Source organism: Chelmon rostratus, chromosome 3, assembly GCF_017976325.1.
Source record: "Chelmon rostratus isolate fCheRos1 chromosome 3, fCheRos1.pri, whole genome shotgun sequence".
Lineage (NCBI taxonomy): Eukaryota > Metazoa > Chordata > Actinopteri > Chaetodontiformes > Chaetodontidae > Chelmon > Chelmon rostratus.
In genome coordinates, this window is record NC_055660.1 from 8,633,862 (window position 1) to 8,654,728 (window position 20,867).

The window sequence follows — 20,867 nt, forward strand, 5'->3', positions numbered from 1 at the left end:
CGCTCCTCTGTGGACGAGGTGTGAGCTAGGTTTCAGGTAATTCTAAGCCCTCCAGCCTTGGGGCGAACTAACAAGCGAACAGGTGTGTGTGTGTCTGTGTGGGAGAGTGGGATATTGGGTCAAGTCAAATGAGTGTGTGCGTTACCATGGTTGCTTGGCTTAGTAGTGTTTTACCTTTGTTGACCGCCTCAGCTATCTCCATCAAAGTCCAGGCTATCTTGTGACGCACAAAAACGCACACACACACACACACACCCACACACACACACACACACACACACACACACACACACACACACACACACACAGCCTGCCAAACTAGCACAAGGTTGTTTTTTAGTTGGGCTATTTGCTTTCATGACGTTTAGCCTGACAAAAAGTAGTTTGCTTTGTAGTCTGCTGTGATTGGCTGCCTCGGTATTGTACGCAGCGTGGAGATTTGGGGATTTAAGATGCTGTGGATTTTTTCCGTTCTGAATGCTTGCAGTGTTGGAAAATAACAGAATAAGAGGTTTATGCTTGGGAAGCCGATTTCTGATTGTTCTCTGTTCCTTTTATAGGGCTACAGCCCTTAATGAAATGGCACACACACAGAAACACATGCACACGGAAAAACTTGCACCCACACACACTCATGATAAAGAGGTTGAAAGTCCAACACCCTCTTGTGGTGAGTGTGTATGTGCAATAGATTCATGTATACGATAGATTAACGCGCACAGCTTTTTGTCACAGTATGGAGTCACAGGGGTCATATTTTACAAAAAATTCCTCATATAGCTTAACTCCAACGATTTAACTTACTTCTAGCACACACACACACGCACACACACACACACACACACACACACACTAGCAACCCCATATACACACACACCCACACACATAATAAGCATGTGACCAAGTCATACTCAGTGAACCTTGAGCTGGAGGTTTCAGGGTTTACAGCCCTTCATTCTCTCTGATGGGGGTCAAAGGTCAGCAAGGGATCTGAAGATCTCAACAAAACAAGGTTGTAAAACCGCTGATAGGGGAAGGTGCTCAGGGGATTTATAGATGCTATCTTTTCACTGCTCTGTCCAGGTCACATACACTTGGTTAGCTTTCAGGTAGCTTGCATCTTGCATTGCACCTATAAATTGATGCTCATTTTGTTTTAACAAGCAGCATTATTATGAGTCTTCATTGGTACAGACAAGTTTTAAATGGCAGCTTCTGAACAGAACACTACTTATTTTTCTTGTTGTTCCCGTTGTCTCTTGGATAGCAGTTGCAGTTCTTACAATTTAATGTAATTTGACAAACCTGTCTTTCTTTGCCCTCCTCAGGCCCCAGTTCTGATTGGATGGTTTTGTCAGAATGACAGCCGAAGACCCTGCTTCCTCCTCGAACATGAGTAATAACGCTGCCCCCTCCAAACCCTCTGGTGCCGCCCACCACTCTCTTCATGGACAGATCAGCATCCCCGAGGGAGTGGCAGGTGCTCCCAACGAGGCTGCACTGGTGGCCCTGATGGAGCGCACTGGCTACGGTATGGTACAGGAAAACGGTCAGCGTAAATATGGCCCTCCTCCTGGTTGGAATGCTGCATCTCCACCACGGGGATGTGAAATCTTTGTGGGCAAGATCCCGCGGGACGTTTATGAGGATGAGCTGGTCCCTGTGTTTGAGTCTGTAGGACGCATCTATGAGATGCGGCTGATGATGGACTTTGACGGGAAGAACCGAGGATACGCATTTGTGATGTACACAGAGAAACATGAGGCTAAGAGGGCTGTGCGTGAGCTCAACAACTATGAAGTGCGGCCCGGGCGGCTGCTGGGAGTCTGCTCCTCCGTGGACAACTGCCGTCTTTTCATCGGTGGCATCCCCAAGACCAAAAAGCGTGAGGAGATCCTGGAGGAGGTCTCCAAGGTGACAGAAGGGGTACTAGATGTGATAGTTTATGCCAGCGCTGCAGACAAGATGAAGAACCGAGGCTTTGCCTTTGTAGAGTATGAGTCGCACCGTGCAGCCGCCATGGCTCGCAGGAAGTTGATGCCTGGACGCATTCAGCTTTGGGGTCACCAGATCGCAGTGGACTGGGCTGAGCCGGAGATCGACGTGGACGAAGATGTTATGGAGACAGTGAAGATCCTCTATGTCAGGAATCTTATGATGGAGACCAGCGAGGAGACAATCAGACAGGTGGCTGACTATTTATTTTAGAGGTTTAATTATGCATGTTTTTATTGGGTAAAAACATATCTGACAAAAAGAGGTACTATTAGCCTACCATTCTTAACCAATCACCCATTTTCCCTGTCAACCAGGTGTTCAGCCAGTGGAATCCTGGATGCGTTGAACGTGTGAAGAAAATCCGTGACTATGCCTTCGTCCACTTTAACTCCCGGGACGATGCAGTCCTGGCCATGGACCACCTCAATGGCACAGAGGTGGAAGGGTCCTGCATCGAGGTGACACTCGCCAAGCCGGTGGATAAAGAGCAGTACTCGCGCCAGAAGGCCTCCAAGGGGGCCTCTGCCACTCCAGAGGCTACTCAGCAGAGCTACGTTTACCAGTGTGATCCCTACACATTGGCCTACTATGGTTATCCCTACAACACCCTCATTGGACCCAACAGGGACTACTTCGTCAAAGGTTAGAATTCATTCTTTCTACTTTAGTACCAGTAATGATCAATTGCAAAAGCCACAGTGTTTCTCTGAAAGCCATCTGTTTTTGTAAATGTTGGTGGCAGCAGAAACTCTTTGGGCCAATGCATTGCTAAACATCCCATAATGACATCCAAACGATGCTATTGTAGGAACAAGACAGACCTCATCAATAGAGAGCTATGATTTTTGTATGGCCTTGATGACTAAGATAATAATGATTTAATCTTTGATGACAGGACAATTCATTTGATAAAAGTTTTCTTTAACTTGATGAGGGTTTGTGGCTTGACTTGTTATTAAAAGGCAAAGAGAAAACGAGGTGATGGAACAATGAATGCTAATCCCATTACCTTTGATGATTGATTATACTGTATATGGTCTTTGGGTGGTGGCAGGAAAATCTATTTGACTTTCAACAATCATTGTGTTTTGGTTTTCTCTCCAAAGGATCCCCAATGATACAGAACAATGGTAATCTCTCACATCCTTATTCCTACTTATTCCTTCAATGAACAATGAGCTTTCTTGCCATGTGACAAACTATACATTTTCTAACACCATACTTTTCTTGCTGTACTGTCACCTCCCATTTCACGCTGGGTTATTGCAGAGATCCCAAAAAAAGCTGAGAACATTTCGGAATACCATTTTACAGTGCCGTGAACTTGCATAGCTGCATCAAATTCAAGAGTCAGGATAGTGCTCTGGACAAAGGCCAAACTGGACCCAAAGAACCCCCCAAAATCTTGTGCAGCTTCCGTACTGATATCTTAAGAGGACCTTTCAAAGAAGTTCTAAACCCATCATAAACTCTTGCTTTAGATTTTGCCCCACACTTTCAGTTGCCCCTGCTGCCCAAGTCCAAAAACCACAACCCCTGTCATCATATTACTTTAATTGTATTTTAAGCAGGTACTGTGCGAGGTCGTGGTCGTGCTGCTGCAGGTAACCGTACCCCTGGACCACGGGGGTCATACCTGGGGGGTTACTCTGCCGGTCGTGGCATCTACAGCCGCTACCATGAGGGCAAGACCAAGCAGCCAGAAAAGCCCTATGAGCTGATGCCCAGTCTGGAGCTCGCTGCCTCTGTCAACCCCGTTGGCATCAAACCTGGCACAAGTCAGTGAGATAGATATATCCATCCATATCCTTGCCCATCTCAAAAGCCTTCGTCAAACCTTCCAGCTCATAACTCTCTGTCTCTCTCTCCTGTGTGGTTTGAGGAACGTTTTATAAATCAAGATTATGGTTGTTGCTGGACGGTCAGGTGCAAAAGGACTTCCTTTCTCTTTAAAGTAAAGAAAAATGGCGTGAAATCTGTCCTTTCTAACATGACCAGAAAGTAACCTCTATGAATCGTTCCTTGCCTTTTTCATTCAGTAATTTGTCTTACTTGGTGTTCAGACCAAAAATAGCGCTGTGCTAAAAGAACACAAGGGGCTAATCGACCTGGAACGTATTTGATTGGCCAACGCTTTGCTTTGTCAAAATACATTGCGTTGCATTGATGCAAGATTTGACTTTTTGCTGGATGAGACTACACTTTTGGGGGTTATTTTGCTGCTTTTTTGGCACCCCAAATGCAGTGGTTTCATTAAAATGAATGAGAAAGCCATGTTTTTTCACACAGTGCTGTTGTCTGTCTGAACATGGCCATAGTTATGTGGGGATTGGAGCTTCTATACTCTGCTTTAACAAATGCATTCAGCTTCAAATTTTCACTGAACGGTGGTTGACAGTGTCTTGTCTTTTTTTTACTTTCAGTTAGGGCAGGAACAATATGGATGAAAAACAAACCTGTATCTCAAAAAATATTTTCCATTTATCCATTCACAATATGAAGTTATTGGATGTCAACTCAATGAGTTTTATGTTCTATGGGAGCAGCTGCTGTAGCTTTGTTAGCAATACAACAGTTTCGGTCAGGAACAGAGTTGAAATGCGAAACTAAGCGCACAAAGTAGCACAAAGATTATTTATCTCACCTTTTTGATTGTGTCCATTCTATTCTAATGACTTAAAGAATAATACCAGTGTTATGTAGAGTTTAGGTCCATCTGCTGATGTGTACATTTAATCTACATGATCACAGTCATCATGCAAGCCATGCTGTATGTCATTGATTTTCTTGAAATTTACTAAAACTGTACATTGTCTACTGTGTACACAGCTGTCCCACCGAAGAAGAATATGGCAGCAAAGATCTAAATTGGCTTTTAAAGGATTATTTCCTGTTGGATAATTCCACTTCTTTCTGTCCTCCTGTTCTCCTTACAGTCAGCAAAGGAAATGCAATCATATTGATACAAACTATGACAGAAAAAAGGTATATAAGGTATAAAAATGAAATGTAGAAACATCAGTGATAGAAAATGCAAAATAAAAATGAACACGCTGGTATTATTCTTTAATCTTGAATTACTAAACACAAAAGTTACTAAACCTACCAGATTACTTTTTCATCATGACTTTTATACTGAAGGATTTGTTATTATTAGTAATGTAATATATTCTGTGAGCCCAGGACTGTTTTCTAAAGTGGACTTTCTCAATGCTTCTTCTGGAATGATTTGACCCCAATCTTTGGGGTCCTGGTCTTAGTCCCGGTCTGTGTGGAATCACAGGATCACCACCAGATTGAAAAGACTTTTGTCCATCTGAAACAATGACTGACGTTGTGTTCGCTCTTTGTGTGTGTATGTGTTGGAGCATTGAGGTTAATCCACAGTTGAGCGCCATCATAATCCGAATCACACCCCATCGCCAACTTGTGTAATTTCTTATTTTCTCCCTTCTTGTCTAAATTGTTTCCTTCAAGCTTTCCCTGTCTAATGCATCCCTCACTGCTTTAGCATCCATCGCTCCATAGATTACCTTCACACGTGTGCGTGTTTCTGTTTGAGCATGGTGCATGTATGTGCTTGTCTCTCTCCTGTATTGTGAATGCAAACATATTAACTATCTCTTGCTACACTCTGCAGTGGTTCGCTCTATTATCCGAGCTCTCATTCTCGTGTCTCTTTATGTGCAGTGGCATTGCCGACTCTGGGTGGGCAGTACCCAGTGTTCAGTGCGGCTCCTGCCGCCAAGCTGATGGAGGAGGGGAAGGTGCACACGGTGGAGCACCTAATTAACCCTCTGGCCATGCAACACCCTGAACACACCACCGCCACTGCTGCTGCTGCTGCTGCCACTGTCCTACCTACGGTCTCTACCCCTCCACCTTTTCAGGTGTGCATTATGACAGACACATGCTGGAATGTGATTCAAAATGAAAAATGTCCATCTCATGTTGTGTCATTTTGTTGATTATTGGCTACACAAGAGCTATTTCTCTTAACATTAATTTGTATTTATCAAATAACTAAAAAAATGCAAGTTAAGGTGGTTTTGCTTAACTTTAATGTAAAAAAACACATATTACACCTCAAAATTTAATGCATTCATTCAACGAATGGACTAAATGTACAATGAGTTGACTTTACAAATGGTCTTATTCACTGTACTGTATTCCTCCTTCTTTTTTCTTGCATTTCTCAGGGCCGTCCAATCACCCCCGTCTATGCCATGGCCCACAACGTACAACGCATCCCAGCAGCTGGTGGTCTGTATGGAGGCGGATACGTCCCCATCACAAACTACGCCGCCAACACAGCAGCTCTGGCCGCTCTGCAGAAGAACGCAGCGGTGGCGGCCGCGGCGTACGGTGGATACACAGGCTACGCGGTGCCGCAGGCTTTCCCCGCCACAGCCTTCCAGCTGCCCATCCACGATGTCTACCAGACATATTGATCGTGAGGGTCAGACCACGTGAGACCGCGACAAAGATGCCCTGCCTGTGACTGAACGACCACCGCAGCGTGCAGTCTGTCCCATCGTACAGAAGCATCACTTGAAATTGTGAACGTCCAAAAGCTCTAAAGGAATGTTGTTTGAAGCAAATATTTCGAAAACAGTGAAGCAATGACCACCTGACATCTCATATCTGTCTGACCTGCTGGCCTCAGCATATCCTGGATCCAAGTTATGCAGCATCACTGTAAATTGTAGCACACATGAAGGACAGACTGAGGAAACCTACGTGTGTGTGGTGACCCCCCTCCCCCAAACAACAAGCATTACTTAGAATTACAGTCACGACAACAACAGTCACAACTCTGTCTTTCCCTCTCTGTGTCTGTGACCCCTGCCACCTAGTTGCTACAGCAACAAAAACACTGAAGGTACATTAAAGTATTTATGAAGAGAAGATACATATTTAAAGTTTATTCTCTGTGGGTTTCTGTCATTATTGGGGTGGTTTTTGGTCTCTGAAGCAGGAAAGATACAGCATTTACAGCATGTCTTTTAAAAAAGAAACGTTAATTGGAGGAAAGTAAAAGTACAACAGGAACTACTGACAATAGAGGATACCACTGAATTCAACTGCTTTTGGATGTACTAATGTTTTGGGGTTTTTTTTGGTTTGGCTTTTTCCATTAATATATATAGTATTCTAGCCAGTTCTATGTGCTGTAGGTGATGCTGTCCGTCCATGGTGGTTAAATGTGTATGCTTCAAACATGCCTGTGTGGTACTTTTTGGTTTATGTAGTTTTATTCATGTTTTTGGTTGTTTTAAATGAAGGTTCTGTGTTCATTTACCTATAATTAGTTTGCTCGTTTTCTCCCATTTTCACTTTTGGAAACGTATACTGTGTTGGGGTTTGTTTGAAGAAACGTTGCCAGCTAAATAATATTATTGTGACAGATTCCTTGGTGAACAAATACTAGAGAAAGAAAACTGGAAAGCCTTTTAATGATGGGCAACTGATAGGCAGCGACATCATGTACACAGAGATGTTTCTTATCCTCAGAAACTGCGCTGACAGGGGACTAAGACTGAACAGATGCTAGTTGTTTTGTTTCTCATTTATATATATCTGTATTATTGTTTTTTTTTATTCTTTGACTTTTGAAAGGTGAACAAATATGGACAGAAATGAGAGACATTTTTCTATATGGACTGGAGCACTCTTGTCACTTAAAGAGCTCCTGCATTTGCCATTTCTATCCGAAAAAACTTAAGGCTACAAACACTCCAGTCGCGTGCTATTAGAACGATTGTGCCTGACTACAGTGCCTTACATCTGCATGAAGTGTATGTGCTACCATGTGCTTTTCACTGTGCCTTTCATAACAAAGCGAAGCCCCCTGTGGATGGCACAAAGAGGGACGACTCCCTTGATATTTCCAATTAACCAGTTTTGTGGTATTACTGTATTGTGGTGAGACGTAGGTTTCGGTCTCTGCAGCCAGCTGTGACAGGGCTACCTCTCTGCTGTAGTCTCTTCTCCGAATGCTCCCGCGGTAACACTCCGTATATGTTTGTCTCCCCTTCATTTCTCGTCCTCCAAACTGTGCTTGACCGAGGTGCACTTAAAACGTATTTATAAAAGGCAAGAGATTGCGACTTTCAGATGAAGAGATATTAAATGCCGAGTATGAATTCATATGTGAACTGGGCTAGTTTCAGTGTCTGTATGTGTGACAGAGTTTGTCCTTGTGGATAAAGCATAAAACATCAAATAACCCTGATGAATGTTTAGTAGGCACTTTTTTTTAAACTCTGCAGTGTGTTGAAAACAAGTGTAATATTGGACTGGGAATAAGTGGAGCAATACCTCACGCTGAAATATACAAGTAGCCATGCATGTATGTACCACAACACGCAAACGTGCACACAAACAACGGATGCAAGCAGCTGCCAATTATGAAGTCACACTCCACAACAGCCATCTCTATACACAAGCAAGCAATTTGTATGCTGGCTTGAATTTTTAACCAGTTCTAGTAGTTTTGATTATTTTATTTTTTCTATTCACTGTGTTTTCAGATTACTTTTTACTGCATTTTACCCAGAAAACAACACGAGGAGTTTGGCTGTATGGATGATTTTGAGCTTGTTAATGAGAAGGTTATGGTGTAAGAAGCTAAATGAAAAGATCGATTATCCACAGCAAATAAGGCTTATTGTTGAAGTCTCATCTCACTCCATCACCTATATTTGGCTACTGCTTTTATTATTTTCTTGTATGATGACAGTAAGTCAGGATATATTTAATATATGCATTACATGTGTTGTGTATGAAGTAAGAAGAAAAGGTATAATATATTCAAAAACATGTTTCTTTTCTTTATTTACACCTTGTTTAGGGATAAAAAGTCAGAGTAACAAAAAGTAGAAAAAAACTTTTTTTTTTTTTGCCAAAGTGTCCAATAGTTTTTAAAAAATTCAAGGTTATTGTGTTTTTGTTATGTGTTTTATTCTGTTTGCTATTTTGAACTGGATTTGGTGTTATGAGTGGGAACACAAAGGCCTTCTGGTTCGGCTACATTTTGTCAGTTTCAACAGCAAAGACAAAAACTGGTCCACTGTGTGTGCTACAACCCATTGGCACTGTGAGCTGCTGCTGTTGCAACTGTGCATGTTGGTTTTGGCAAAACTGTTAAGGGTCTAACGGTGATTTAACAGCCATCCACACTCCATGTGTTAGACGGCAGAAAACCTTCTGCTTCTGTCTCCCACTCAAAACACCTGCTTTATTTCTATTGCATTTCAGCCACACTACAGCAGTGGGATGAACCCCTCCTGCGCCTCGTGTCAGTGGTGTGGAGCTCCGTATGCCTAGTTTAACATAGGTGTTACCATTTAAACTCTTCCTAGTGTGTGCCTTATTGCCAAAATGTGCCCTTTGCTATACCTTTGTAGACCTATGCAGACTGTTTTCTATCTGAAGGTTTGTTAAAAAAAAAAAAAAAGATTGTTCAGTCTTGTTATATTTATAGTGATAAAGTAGATAAATAAAGCATTTTCAAAAAGGATGCAGTGCTGTCAGTCATTTTGTTTGTCTGCATATTCCCCTTTGTTCAACAACACTGTCTAAACCACTTCAGCCAGGCTTAGTTTTAGATTAAACCGCATAACTTTAGAAGGAGCGTAAAGGGTCAGAGGTTTCTTTTAAGGTCTGGAGGCAGAGGACCTCTGTGAATGCAAACCCATCCCTGACCTCATACGTCAGCTACTATTAAGCAATGTGTCACCGTGCAGAGAGGAGAGAGAGCACAGTGGATGAAGGATGTTTCATAAACTTCCCGGCGGTGGGTCAACTTTACTCTAGAAACATGTTGTGTCCCGGCGAGGAGCTCTGTGAGGCTTTGAAGAACATGAGTAGTCTTCATCATGCAGGACAATATGAGCAGGAGGAGGGCAGTAACAGGTACACAGAGTAACCAGCTAAACTAGTGACACATGTAGTATTGATACCACCGGTGCAAAGTAACTAAGTACATTTACTCAAGTAAAATTATCAGGTACTTTCCATTTTATGTTACTTTATGCTTCTGCTCTACTGACTATATGGTACTTGTTACACCACATTTTTTCTGATGGCTTTAGATACTAGTGACTTTACAGATTCAGATTAATGTTACACATATAATAGCAACAAATATATAATACAGATTATTTTTAAATGGGCCATTCTGCATAATAAGTACTTCAAATATATTTTTAGCATTAGGCTAATGCTTTTTGTACTTTTTGAACGCATGACTTAAAACACAGTATTTTTACTCTGTAGTAGTAGTATAGTGCGTATAATAGTATAGTATATAATATACTTTATTTACTTCACAGTGGTCACCCTTGCATGATAGTGCATTATCTGTTTTTAATTATAGAAAGAATCAGTATTGGTATCAGTATTAGTAATTCTTGCCCTATTCAATGGAATCAGATCAAAACCTACTTTTGTGGTTTTGCCATCCCTGTTCATCACTGATGATGGTTTGTGTATCCTCACAGCGATGTGTTCATGATCAGTGTGTGTAAATAAAGCTCTACAGACTCTGCCAAACAAGAGTGCGTTTATTTCCTTGGAATATTATCTCCAATATACTGCCTTAGTTAACCCCTCAACACCACACCTACTTTATCACACTGACTGATGGCAGAAAGATTTTAAAGCAAGTTAAAGAGACTTGATGCTGTCAGAGATGAGTTTTACATGTAGGACAATATTGCCATCTGGTGGTAAATGGACCCCATCGGAGCAGCCTGCAGCAGGGTTGTACAGCTCAAACCAGACAGTGCAGGTTTTAGACTGGCAGCCATGTTAGCTCCAGAGCCATCAGATCAGAACTTAGTAGGAAACGAACCACATTTCATCTTCCTTGAGGTTACAATATGAATCAACACATGTATTACTATGCAGTCTGAATATTAAGTAAAATATTAGGCAATGTATTCACGTATTTGGTGCAGAACACAGAAAATACTGCAGGCTAGGGAATAAATTACACTAAAAATAGTAATTCCAGCTGGTTTTAAGTGTGGCAGGCAAGTATTCTGCAGGTATGGAAACATTTTCACATAATCACATTAATATTATATTGTTAAGGCCTATTGTTATTCATTGTACCACAGAAATTAAACTCCTTTGCCAATCATTCGCAGGATTTTACATTCCCATTTCTTATCCTAAAGCGATAAAAGCAAAACAAATTACGAGACAGAAATATCCTTAAAATAAAGTCCGCGCTGGGGCGATCTAACTTAAAAACTACAGTTCCCATGATGCCCCGGCAGTCATTCGTGCGCGTGGTGCCTTTGCACGACTGCTGCCGTCTTTGCAGATTTATAAACCATGCAGCTAGGCCGACTCCATCTGCTAAAAGGCACAGAGGGAAATCCAGATGGTGTTTGCAGCTGCTGAAATGTGTTGCCGCTCCTGAACGTAACCACAGTTTCTATTTGGCTTAAAGGAGACGCAACAAAGCGCACAAAATGGTTGCGCTCCAGGTCCGGGCGAATAAGTAGGTTTACTATAGCTTTAAGAACGCGAAAATAGTGTCTGCTTCTTTAAAATGATATCGGTTTATTGCTGAATAGATAATTAAGAAAAGTTTTAAATTTCTAATCAACAAATATATGCATTTAATTTGCGACGAACCCAACGCAATCACAGAAAATGTCCCACTGTTGGATAAAGGCCGCTTGCAATCAAAACGTCTTTTAACCAGATGCAGCCCGTTTTTCCTCAAATTGCGCGTAAACCTGCATGACTTGAAGCGGAATTTGAGGTAACTGTTAGGCTGAAGTGTCCTCACGGTGATGGAACCGGCCGGCGACCGAACCGGGGATGTTAATAAAGGCGAAGAACCGGCGGAGGACAAGGCCGCGGAGCAGACCCCGACCACCAGTACGACCGTTACCCCGCGGAGGGGGCTCAGGGAGCGGGGGGCGGGCCGCCCGAGGTCCGGCGTCTCCGCTTCATTAACAGACGTTAACGGGGCAGCGTCGAGCCCGCAGAGCTCAGGACGGGTTTTAAGAGACAGGTCAACGAGGGCAGTGCCGGCCTGGTTGAAGGACACCAAGAGCGACGACGACGAGGACGAACCGAGTCCGGATACCGGTGCGACCAAGCGGAGGAAAGTTTGTAACTCGAGGCGGAAGAAAAATTCGGAATCAGCGGGTTCGGCTGAGGCTGGAGGGGGGGTCGCAGGTGACAGCCTTCAAGGCACAGAGTGAGTTTTTCATTCCCAGCACACATACAACTGCATTTGTTTACAGCGAGCCTGTCAGACTTTTAACTTGTGTGTTTATGTCAGTGGGGTCAGTTCCTGCAAAAAGCACGCCTTCAGCATAGCTCGTCCCCTTTCTACAGCTCTGCTCGGGGAGGGTGGAGTAACACTTACCTGGCTCTACAAATTATCATATTCTTATTCAGTGCTGGAACTTTTAATTGCATTGTTCCATTAGAGGTATGATGGATAATGACGTGACTCTCTGCAGGTAGAAAAACATGTCAGATCTCAGTGTTTGTGTCTCCGTTCTGCAGCTCAGAGGACTCCAAGAAACCAGACACAGATGCACAAGGTAATTAGAGGGGGGAAAAGACTCTACATTCATCTTACATTTGAATGTAATCCTACTGTATGCATGTGTGCGTGGATTATGTGTACATATCAAACAGAGCGAGCTTGCATGTGTGGTTGTGTCCTCGTGTCTTTACCACACTTCATGGCGTACAGTGTGTTTGATGGCATGCTTCTGCTCCTTCACTCCAGCTCTTCCCTCCAGACGCCCCCCAGCCCAGCCTCGTGCCAAGCCCCCATCTGGCAGGGCTGTCCGCGGCTCTGCCAAGCCTGTGTGTAAGACCGAACCTGGAATGGAGAACCCAGCTGGTGAGCAACCTGTTGACAGGGAGTTACAATGGTTCAGCATGTGGACTTGTAATTCACGCAGAGGCACTAAAGCGTCCTGCTCGCTACTGTTTTTTAGGATATTATTTATTCTGCAGAAAACCCTCAGTACATCTTATTTTAGTTGATATGGGATAGTGGTGATTATGGATTCTCAGTGTAACTAATGGGATCAGTGCTTCCTGTTAAGTCCCTTCTACTTCCAGTAACTCACTTAGAGAGAAGACTGCAATAAAGTGTTTATGTGTTTTCTGCATTCATGCCTTTAACATTTTGCACAATGTTTTATTCAAATTTGTGCATATATCTAAAGTTGAAGGTTCTGGTGGGTAAGAGTGCTTTTGTTGCTTTTCTCAAACTGGTGAATTTCTCTTTTTCTCATGCAGCAGTGGAAGGAGAATTAAACATTAAAGAGAAGTATGAAATGTGAGTATATGTTTGGTCCTTTGGTTAAAGCATGATATGAACTTTGTAAGCATTAAAGTATACATTTAACAGTCACTTAAACATTGTTTTAATAAATCCTTGTGCTGTTCAACCATGCTGATAGTTTCATTGTTATTAACTACTTTAGTGTGAAAGTTTGCTTGTTTGTAATTTGGGTGAACTAACCCTTTAAAGTTGTGATAATGTAGGATTTTATCAACTGTCTTTAACAAACATGGATCAGATCACGCCAGTTTGTACTTACTTATTCTCTGTGGGGTTATGCAGTATCATTTGAAATGCAATAAAAAAAGAATCATGCATGCAATAGCTTTAGAAATAGAGAGGCTGCATGACATTGTTATATATCAAAATCATACTGCAGTTCTTATAATGGTATTTATGGCCCACTTAAGTATAGTGTCTATAAATGTGTGACTGAGTGAGTGCTTGGTGCTGTGTTTTCGATGACACGATGTTTCACACTCATGCTGTCTCAGTAAAAAGAAAGAGAAGGAAAGCAAGGATGTGCCTGAGCCAGTCTTGGATGATGAAGACGCTACTTTTCAGGATGACCCCAACGACCGCAACTACCAGCCGCAGAGTCAGAGGTACACTCGCCTCAAGTGCGTTCATTTGACCCCGTGCAGAAAATCTGGGATTTTGCTTCAGGTGATTTGTTGTTTTGCTTTCAGTGACGCAGAGGAAGAAGAGGGCCTCAGCACTGATGAAGATGTTCCTTTCAGAGATGACCTAAATGATCAGAGCTACGACCCAAAGGCTGAACGGTGTGTGTTTGTCTGTGTCCGACATGATTAGACGTGGGCACCATATTTTTTTTTGTTGAGTAACTGGATATTTTTCTGTTTTTTTTTTTTTTAGGGATGTCCCTAAACCAAAGCGCAGAGCTCCTCTGCGACAGAAGGAGAAGAAGGAGAAAGAGAAAGAGAAGGCACCTAAAAAAGAGAAAGAGGTTGCTGAGATAAAGGTGGAAGGTTCGGACAACTTGGATAGTGTGGAGGAGGAAGTGAAGCTAGAGGAGGAAACGGTGGAGGACCCGGATGGACCCAGGAAGTAAGCACAGCACCAGTCGATCACAGATTAATCGATAGGACAGATTTAAACAGGTTTGCACGTATGTCTGATGAGCAACAATTGTACTTTTACCAAAGTTAAAGTGTGCATGTGAAATACTAAGCAGTTGTTCTCCTGTGACCGTATCATTTCAGCTTCAATCTGAATGTCATGTGTGTTGTGAAAAAACAAAGTACTTTTTATTTTTTTCATTGTAAAATTCTTTTGTCTGTCTGTTAGGAGAGGCCGGCGGAAAAAAGATGACAAAACACCCCGGCTGCCAAAGAGAAGGTGAAGTCGATTTCTGTTTTCCGGCATCTTAACCTCAACTTTATGATATGATCTCACGCTGTCATAATTTCATCCATAAATAAAGGATGTAGTAGCGATTGATGATTGACATGGTCAGCGGCGACTTTGGATATGAGGGATATTAATGAGATCCGTTTGATGTATGGCTTGAATATTGTGCAATGACACATGCTTCACCCACACAGGAAGAAGCCTCCAGTGCAGTACGTGCGCTGTGAAATGGAAGGGTGTGGGACTGTCCTGGCTCATCCTCGCTACTTACAGGTCTGTTTCAGCAGCCAAACAGTCCTGCTGAGGGTTATTTACTCTGAGCTACAGCAGTTCAAATGTAGTTATTGGAAATTAATTCTGTATACATTATGAAGGGCTTTCTTTCCCCAGCGATTCGATTGATTGAGGTCTATCACATTTTCCATTGTCCAGGGTGGCATCTTGAAATTGCTTGATTACATTTCTGTAATTACTAACTACTTACTATTGTTTCAGCTGTAAAAGGGGTCCAACTCTGTGTCCTGCTTAAGTGTTTTTGAATATCCGTAGCTAATGTGGAGTAAACTTGGATCCAATGTGTTCGCTATTGGCACAATTCTGAAGTGAATAATGGGGTCTGCAAAACATGTTCAGACACTCCTGGTAAATTAAAATTTCAATTGATTAATAGTTTGATCACACATTCCTTTGTCGAGGCTGATAACTTGTGAAGGCAAGAAACAACTCTTCACACATACAGCAGGTTCGCACAAAACCTCAACAGCTTTAAACAGAAAGCTTTCTTACAGTGAGTTTTCAGCCTTCTAGTCTTTCTGTCCAACTGATGCTGATACACTGTTCTGCATTTTCTTTTTCTTGCACACCAGCACCATATAAAGTATCAGCACTTGCTCAAGAAGAAGTATGTTTGTCCTCACCCGTCTTGTGGGAGGCTTTTCCGCCTACAGAAGCAGCTGCTGCGACATGCGAAGCACCACACAGGTACCCATGCAGCGCATACACAATACATGCACAGAGATCGATTTTTGTCTGACTATTTCCTGTTATAATTAATGATGAGCGTACACAGAGAACATGTCTATATTTGAGTGTTTTGTGATTTAAGATCAAAGGGACTACATCTGTGAGTTCTGTGCTCGTGCCTTCAAGAGTTCCCATAACCTGGCTGTGCACCGCATGATTCACACGGGAGAGAAGCCCCTACAGTCAGTACTTTGCACTAGTGCTCTTTGATTGGAGATTTCTTTATTCTCTTAAATTTTTAGATTACTTAATGCATTTTTTTTTTTTTCATTTTTTTCTCACTAGGTGTGAAATCTGTGGCTTTACGTGTCGTCAGAAAGCGTCTCTCAACTGGCACATGAAGAAGCACGATGCTGATGCCACTTATCAGTTCTCCTGCTCCATATGTGGCAAGAAGTTTGAGAAGAAGGACTGTGTGGTGGCCCATAAGGCCAAGAGTCACCCTGAGGTGCTAATCGCCGAGGCGTTGGCAGCCAATGCTGGCGCCCTCATCACAACCCCTGCCTCCCTGCTGGAGCTGCCAGGAAACCCCATGCAAGCAGAGGTCACCGGCATGGACGTGAGCCAAATAGGGCAGGACGGGCAGGGAGACCAGATGAGCCAGGAAGGGCAAGTTGGGCAGCAAGTGGCTCAGGTGTCCCAGATGGGTCATGTGGCCCAACAAGTGAGTCACCAGGTGGTTTTACTGGGACAAGACCAGAGCCTTCATACCATGCAGGTGCCAGTGACGATTGCCCTGTCCCCCATCGACCCCCCTTCGCCGGCTGACAACCAGCAGCAGACTCACCTTCAGCTCCAGATGCCCGTCCAGTTTGTGCAGGCCGCTCAGCAGCCACAGCAGCCCCAAATGCAACAGCTGACCCTCCATTCTAGCCCAGTGGTGACCCAGCATCAACCCCAGCTCCAGCCTCTTCAGTCGTACTCCTCCCAGCAGAACCAGGGGCAGACACAAATCCTCCAAATGACCTTCCAGCCTCAGACCCACATTCAGCAGATCCCCCTTCTAGCGACTTCTCAGCAGCTTCAGACCATGCAGGGAGCCGCCCCGAGCCCCCCTCTCCTCTCCCCATCCCATCCCCAGTCCCAGGATCCAGCCTCGACCAACGGGGACAGCTTTATTCTGGACAATCCGGTGCTCTCATCTTCCTCTCAGTCAGTCAGCTCCCTTCAGCAGACAGAAGCTGTGGGGGAGGACGGGGTGGTCTGGGAGCAGACGGGACAAGCCGAAGTTCTGTCGGACGGAACTGATAGACATGTGCAGCAAGCCCTCATGTAAAACAAGGATGATGCACACAAAACACAAGATAGAGGCAGACAATATATCAGTGACATGATATACTGTATTGCAATGTTTGAGGTAAATGTAGGATCACCAATATATTATGTACTGTTCACTCATAGTCTTTGGTAGCTTTTTAGAATATCTGTATCAGGGAAAGATGTGTCTGTGTCTGTATGTGTAAGTTGTTGCCTTTGTACATAACAGTCTTGTAAACTTAACTAGCCTTTTATGTGAGTGTGTGTGTATTGATGCTGAGGTCATGCTGCAAAGCTGTTGCTATTATGCAATAATATAGCAAACCTCTTAGTAATATACAGCACATCAAATGTCTAGTGTGTGGCACCAAGGTTCCTACTGGAATAAATCAACTATTTATATTATGAATTAACACAAAACACACATTAGAAAGCTGTAAACAGACCCCAGTATGTACGGGGTGAGTAAAGTCTGTTTAAATGAATAGGCAGCTATTTTTTCATTTATTGTCCAGATCTACTGTAAAACCTTTATTTGGCAAGGTTAAAAGATATAACAGAAAACAATCTAGTCTCACAAAGAGAAACATTTCAAAACGTGGAAAGGCACAGGCCAAAAAGATGTTTGACAGGCCGGTGAAAAAGTCACTAAATGTGCGTATTTTAGTAAAGTTGGCAGTGTCATTTGACCTGTTTCAATGACATCTGCGCAGCTGTGCTAATGTTGTTAGACCCTGAAGGTATAATAACCTCTGTAATGCTTGTACTTATCATGAAAAGCCTCAGTCATTCTAGACAGCCCAAAGGTAACCTTGGACATTGTAAATCACATACGAACCCGTACGATGACAGTAAAGCACAGTCACTGAATTTGTCAAACTCAAATTTGTCTATAACCTTTTGAAATGTAACATAATTAATAAGCAAAGCTATGTAAAACCTTGGAAGACATGTCAATACTAAATCTGCACCTCTCTGATTTGTGATTTAGGATGTGGTAGAGCAAACACAAAAACTGTTCATTTATATGATGTAAATAAATGTCTTAACGTTTATCCAAAGTGTATTCACTGACAGTCTGAGAACACAATTTTGGGGGCCAACCCAAACAGTCACACAGATTATTTTCTTCTCTTAACTTCAGCTACAGCTTAGTTGCTCGAGGGGTCAGCACAAGTGGTTGTTTAGTAAGGTTGGTGATTCAATCCCCAGCTCCTTCTGCCCACTTGTCAAAATGTCCTTGAGCAAGAAATAGAAATTGCTCTCGTGTGTTTATGGGGAATAAAAACGTAGGATGCTTTCGACAAGAGCGTCTGCCAGATGTAACTGTATGCCTGAATCATTACTTGATCCTACAATGGACAGTCCACAAATTTCTGAAACATAGGGAGATGCTATTTCATCCCACTACTATTGCTTAATGACAGAATCATGCATCAGCTACTAAAATATCCATCAGGACATATTGATCTGCTTTCTGTCCCTTTGCATGGCGTACTGCTTCAGAGCTCGTTTAGGTGGAATTAAGGTGTTACTCAGTCCAACCCTCCTCTTCTTCACTTGCTGCCCTCCTGACTCTTCCTCTTTTGTCTCCTTCTGGGGGATCTGGGATCCTCCACCGCAGGAGCCACCTGCATGTGACTCAACTGGATCTGACACTGGCGGTTCGTCACTCACAGGCTGATTACAGTAGGCGGGGGTGACTGGGGTCTGCAGGTCACTGTCATGAGCAAACTTGCATTTAATCCCAAACCTGCACCTTCCGTCTTTCCTGTATGACACACACATCCTTTTCCCTCCTATGTGGGAGGGTTTGGACTGCATTGTGAGGGGGACATGTTTCTGCAAGGCGCTCAGCCTCTGGTCCGCCTGAGCCTTGAAAGGGTTGGCAAACACACTGCTGTCAGAACAGGTATTTAAAGAAGGAGGGGGTAGTTTATTGGAGGTGAGGGAGCCCAGGTGAGGAGCGGGCAGGGTGGGCTGGCAGGCTGCAGAAGATGCTGGTGTTTGGAGATGTGGTGGTGATGAAGAGGGCTCTTGGTCATCTTCCACTGGTTCTGGTTCACTGTCCGACTCACTGGAAGCTGAACCAGGCTCCAGCAAGAAGTTGCGGATCCTTTTTACAGCTGAAGCCTCGCCACCCATCTCCGTAACAGAACTTAAAGGAAGAAAAGGTGCAGAGAGAGACGCAGAATACGAGTTACACGAAGGAAAGACGTTGGCAGCCCATTTAAGATAACACAATATTATTTAGAACTATCTGACCATGTGTGCTTTGTGATAGATGTTTTTTTTTTTTAATGAGTATTTACCCAGCTTCGCCGTTGTTTGCATTCTCTACATCTCCATCGCTGTCAGAGTCCGAGGACACTCCGTAGCCGACCAGGGAGTTCATGCTTTTAAAATCAACTGAAGCTAAGCTAGCTAGCTGGCTAACTTGGTCTCAGAATTGAAGCGCACTGCTACTGCTACTGTATAACTAGAGTCTTAAAGTTCAAAGTAAGGTTCATGACAAGAACATAGAGTAAAAATATTTAATGATTCCTGTTTCCTTTTTAAAAGAAACATCTAGATTTGCACCAACGTTAGCTGCTGTCATTTAGCCGACGCTCAGTGTTTACATTGTATTTGCCTGCACTGCCACCTGCAGCACAGGCATGGTATTACGCTTAAATCCTTACTAATCCTCAACCCACTGTGATCCATGAAACAAGATGCAACGGAAATTCAGTATATTTTTGATTTAAGTTGATGAAATACATTAGCAGTATATGTTTATATACTGAAATTATTATTATATTTATAATTGTAATATTTTTGCAATGCTTTGTGGAATATTTTTTTATATGTTTGTAAATTAGTGAGCAGCACTGGACATTTATATTTTACCTGGTGAGTAGGTTTATTGTAGTCGTTAGACATTAAGTCAGTGTTTACAGAGCTGCATAACAAAAGAGGCAACAATATCTCTGACTCCACATCAGTCCCTGAAACAGGATTTTTCTTTCTGTGTGTGTGTGTATGTGTATGTGTGGTTATTTAATGTCCCCAGGATGCCTTATAGTTTTTTCCCTCTTCTAAATAAGTGCTGCCACTTTTTGGAGTTTACAAACTCTGTAAATCATACAATGCTTAAAATATGTTTCCTGACATAATCAAAATGGACATTTGTCCAGAGAGGTATGTTTGATTGTAAAACACAGATATGACTAACAGCCAACATTCATAGCAGCTGAACTCCATTTGTCTCTGTGAAAGGGTTCAGCCAGCTTTCATGCTGGCTTACTAACATGGCTTCCTGGCAGCCTAAATGGAACGAACCCATCATTCATGTCTTTGGTTACACCTGTTGCTTTTCCGCTTCGACAAGTAAAAACGTCTCCTGTGAGATGCTCCATGATGTGCAGTTATTTACACATTATCCAAATTAAAAACCATTTGTTTATCTTTTCTGTACTGTATTGCCCTGACATTAGAGTTTGATGAAGCGAATACTTGGGTGAAATCACCACAATAGTCCTTTATTGATACTTACAGTTTGTTTAAAATATGGTGTGGGACAGTATGATTTTATAGTGTAGCAATACCACATACATATACATCTATATATATATATATATAAGTCCTACATTTAAAATATTACTCACAGTATAAATCATTTATCATGGACCCTGTCAAAATGATATCATTGGACCATTCTGGGAGTTTAATATATAAGAGTTATGTCTTAATCCTAAATCTAAACTGATGAGGTTAAGTAGCATGGAACGGAAATATTGGAATACTCAAGTAAAGTATAAGTACGTCAAAACTGCACAAGTAGTCTAAAAGTGTTTATTTACCATCATCGGTAACGTTGTTGTTTGTGTCCTTGCTGTGATCT

General features: G+C 42.6%; 3 protein-coding genes across 13 annotated transcripts in view; 2 read left to right on the forward strand and 1 right to left on the reverse strand.

Moving 5' to 3' along the window:
• The window catches only part of rbm47 (RNA binding motif protein 47), a 33,815-nt gene extending 24,330 nt beyond the window's left edge, over window positions 1–9,485 (forward strand). For 6 of the 11 annotated variants that reach the window (XM_041965853.1, XM_041965869.1, XM_041965843.1 and 3 more), the window contains 6 exons: window positions 1,329–2,187; window positions 2,313–2,640; window positions 3,105–3,128; window positions 3,567–3,776; window positions 5,689–5,888; window positions 6,198–9,485. In XM_041965853.1, the coding sequence (XP_041821787.1) occupies window positions 1,360–2,187; window positions 2,313–2,640; window positions 3,105–3,128; window positions 3,567–3,776; window positions 5,689–5,888; window positions 6,198–6,449 (1,842 nt within the window). In that variant the 5' untranslated portion in view covers window positions 1,329–1,359 and the 3' untranslated portion in view covers window positions 6,450–9,485. The remainder of the gene's footprint in view (window positions 1–1,328; window positions 2,188–2,312; window positions 2,641–3,104; window positions 3,129–3,566; window positions 3,777–5,688; window positions 5,889–6,197) is intronic. The other 5 variants (XM_041965888.1, XM_041965916.1, XM_041965896.1 and 2 more) reach the window with 5 other exon arrangements.
• A 1,986-nt stretch (window positions 9,486–11,471) lies between these two features.
• On the forward strand, window positions 11,472–18,025 carry si:ch211-113e8.10 (E3 ubiquitin-protein ligase ZFP91). Its single transcript, XM_041934491.1, has 12 exons — window positions 11,472–12,223; window positions 12,538–12,575; window positions 12,767–12,883; window positions 13,288–13,327; window positions 13,828–13,938; window positions 14,023–14,115; window positions 14,210–14,401; window positions 14,642–14,692; window positions 14,899–14,977; window positions 15,571–15,685; window positions 15,810–15,909; window positions 16,013–18,025. Exons 1-12 carry the CDS (start codon window positions 11,811–11,813, stop codon window positions 17,001–17,003), a joined length of 2,340 nt encoding a protein of 779 aa, XP_041790425.1. The 5' UTR covers window positions 11,472–11,810; the 3' UTR covers window positions 17,004–18,025.
• On the reverse strand, window positions 17,495–19,593 carry si:ch211-113e8.11. The gene is made up of 2 exons (XM_041934492.1): window positions 19,297–19,593; window positions 17,495–19,142 (listed from the first exon to the last, which is right to left on the reverse strand). The coding sequence occupies exons 1-2, from the start codon at window positions 19,377–19,379 to the stop codon at window positions 18,440–18,442; spliced, it is 786 nt and encodes a 261-aa protein (XP_041790426.1). The 5' UTR covers window positions 19,380–19,593; the 3' UTR covers window positions 17,495–18,439.
• Window positions 19,594–20,867: the final 1,274 nt, after the last annotated feature.